The sequence below is a fragment of the Nannobrachium achirus genome, assembly GCF_963921795.1.
Source record: "Nannobrachium achirus genome assembly, chromosome: 4".
Taxonomy (NCBI): domain Eukaryota; kingdom Metazoa; phylum Chordata; class Actinopteri; order Myctophiformes; family Myctophidae; genus Nannobrachium; species Nannobrachium achirus.
In genome coordinates, this window is record NC_137813.1 from 16,640,900 (window position 1) to 16,643,489 (window position 2,590).

At 46.6% G+C, this 2,590-nt stretch overlaps 1 protein-coding gene across 1 annotated transcript; it reads right to left on the minus strand.

The window, feature by feature from the left end:
- LOC308283612 (NAD-dependent malic enzyme, mitochondrial-like) lies at nucleotides 1-2,378 on the minus strand (the record flags this gene model as incomplete). Its single annotated transcript, XM_080724075.1, has 2 exons — nucleotides 1-1,659; nucleotides 2,289-2,378. The coding sequence occupies 2 exons, from the start codon at nucleotides 2,376-2,378 to the stop codon at nucleotides 1-3; spliced, it is 1,749 nt and encodes a 582-aa protein (XP_080580201.1).
- Between the last annotated feature and the right edge of the window lie 212 nt (nucleotides 2,379-2,590).

A 2,590-nucleotide genomic window follows, 5' to 3' on the forward strand; every position in this document is an offset into this window, starting at 1 on the left:
TTAGGTTTTAGGGTTGAAGTTGACGCCGGGCCAGTCGTAGATGTCCGGAAGAAAAGAGTCATAGTTGGTGTTCCAGACAGTAGAGCGCACAAAGTTGTCCTTGTCCAAAGGCTCAGGGTAGCGGAATGCCATGCCATTAGCATAGACATATTCCACCAGCGTGACAGCAATCTGGACCGTGACCTCCCTGATGTTAGACAGAGGAGGGTAGAGTCTGCCTTCTGCAAGCTCTTTGTCTGTCACTTGCTCAGCCAATACCTTTGCCGCCTCCAAGAAGACAGTGTCCTGGATGTGTCTCACTCCACTCAGCATCACGCCTAGGGCAACAGCTGGAAAGATGTACGCGTTATTCCCTTGACCAGGAGTGAAGACACGACCATCGCTCAGAGTCACTGGATCAAACGGACTGCCACTGGCAAACAGACATCTACCGTTAGTGAGTGTGTAGGCATCCTCTGCAGTGCATTCAGCTTTGGCGGTGGGATTGCTGAGGGCAAAGATGATTGGTTTTTCATTCAGGTTTCCCATGGCCTTGATGACATCGTGGGTGAACAGTCGTCCGGCTCCTGACGCCCCAATGATGGTGGTGGGCTTGATTATGTTGACAGCATCCAGGAAGCTCCGAACATTCCCTGGACTGTCATGGACAAATGCTTCCTGGTTTCCATCAGTCTCCTGGGGTCTGTTTTTTACTAGTAGTCCATGTATGTCATACATCCAGATTTTCTTCCTGGCCTCAGCCTGGGTCATCCCTCTTTCCATCATTGCCATCACAAGCAGGTTGGCAATGCCCAGGGCAGCCTCTCCAGCTCCCAGGAAAAGCACCCGGTGTTCAATGATGGGTTTACCAGTAGCTCTCTGCGCTGCCAACAATCCAGCCAAGGCTACTGCTGCAGTGCCTTGAATGTCGTCATTGAAAGTGCAGTATTTCTCCCTGTACTTCCGCAATAAGCGAAAGGCATTGCGGTTCCCAAAGTCCTCAAACTGGATCAACGTTTCATGGCCATATTTGTCAACCACAGCCTCCATAAACTCATCCATCAGGTCGTCATACGCTTGAGAGCGGTCCCGCTTCTGGTACAAACCCATGTACAACGGATCCCTCAGGAGGGTCTCGTTGTCTGTGCCAACATCTATCACCACCGGTAGACACCTCTCAGGTTTTATTCCAGCGCAGGCTGTGTAGAGGCACAGCTTTCCAACAGGGATGCCCATTCCGTACACACCCAGGTCCCCTAAACCTAAGATGCGCTCTCCGTCAGTTACCACTATCGCTGCAACATTAGTCTCTGGCCAGTTGTCTAGTATGGAGCGGACGTGGCCTTTGTCATGAATGGAGATGAACAAGCCCTTGGGTTTCCTGAAGATGTGTCCATACTGTGTGCAGGCCAGGCCTACAGTGGGAGTGTAGACTATGGGCATCAGCTCCTCTATGTTCTCCATTAACACTCGATAGAACAGCCTTTCATTCCTCTCCTGGATGTCCATCAGGTAGATATACTTTTCTAGTGGGTCCTTCATCTTCTTGAGGTTTCGCTGGAAGCGCATGGCTTGATCGTCCTGAGTCTCCACCTTTGGAGGCAACAGCCCCTGCATCCCCAACACCTGTCGCTCCCGTAAGGTGAAGGCCATACCTTTGTTGGTGCGAGGATTAATAATAATAATAATAATAATAATAATAATAAAACTTTATTTGTATAGCACCTTTCATGACATGAAATGCAGCTCAAAGTGCTTTACAGAGCATAAAATGAAGCACACGTGCTTAACAGAGAAAAAGTAAAATAGAAATAAAAAATACATAAAAAAGAGATAAGTAAAATGATTACAATAAAGCAAGAAAAAATAAAAGCATAGAACATTGAAGAACAATTTCAGAGCCGTGCGGACGTCAATAGCAGCATAGGGATTAAAACATTTAGCTAAAAGCAAGAGTAAAGAAATAGGTCTTGAGCTGTGCTTTAAAGCTATCCACTGAGGCTGCCTGTCTTAGGTGTAGTGGTAGTTTATTCCAAGCTGTCGGTCCATAGAAGCAGAAAGCTGCTTCACCATATTTTTTATATGTCATTGTTGGCACCTCAAGTAGGTCTGCACTAGAGGACCTGAGTGGGCGGGTTGGAACATATCTATGCAGGCAGTTATAGAGGTACGAAGGTGCCAGACCATTTAGAGCTTTATAAACAAGTAAAAGAATTTTAAAATCAATCCTAAAAACAACCGGGAGCCAGTGTAGCGACGCTAAAACTGGAGTAATATGTTCTCTTATCTTAGTTTTTGTTAAAAAGCATAAGGGGTTTTCCCTTCTCTTTGGTGTGTGCCCATCTGTACGCAGAGACACAGGGTCTCAGGGACAGGGTTAGCCGTAGCCTGGACAACATACCGGATAATCACTGGTCTGGTCTCCAGTTGAATATGGTTGTATAACTGTCCTTTTCACTGTAAATGTATAGCTTAAATTAAAATGCATAACTTCTTCAAGTTCTCGACCACTTGCTTCTTTCCTTGACAGCGCACAGTGGAATAGGTCGCACCGAAATCAGCCAAAAACCTTATCCGGAGACCATTAACTCTCATAGTGTACATAGGCAGT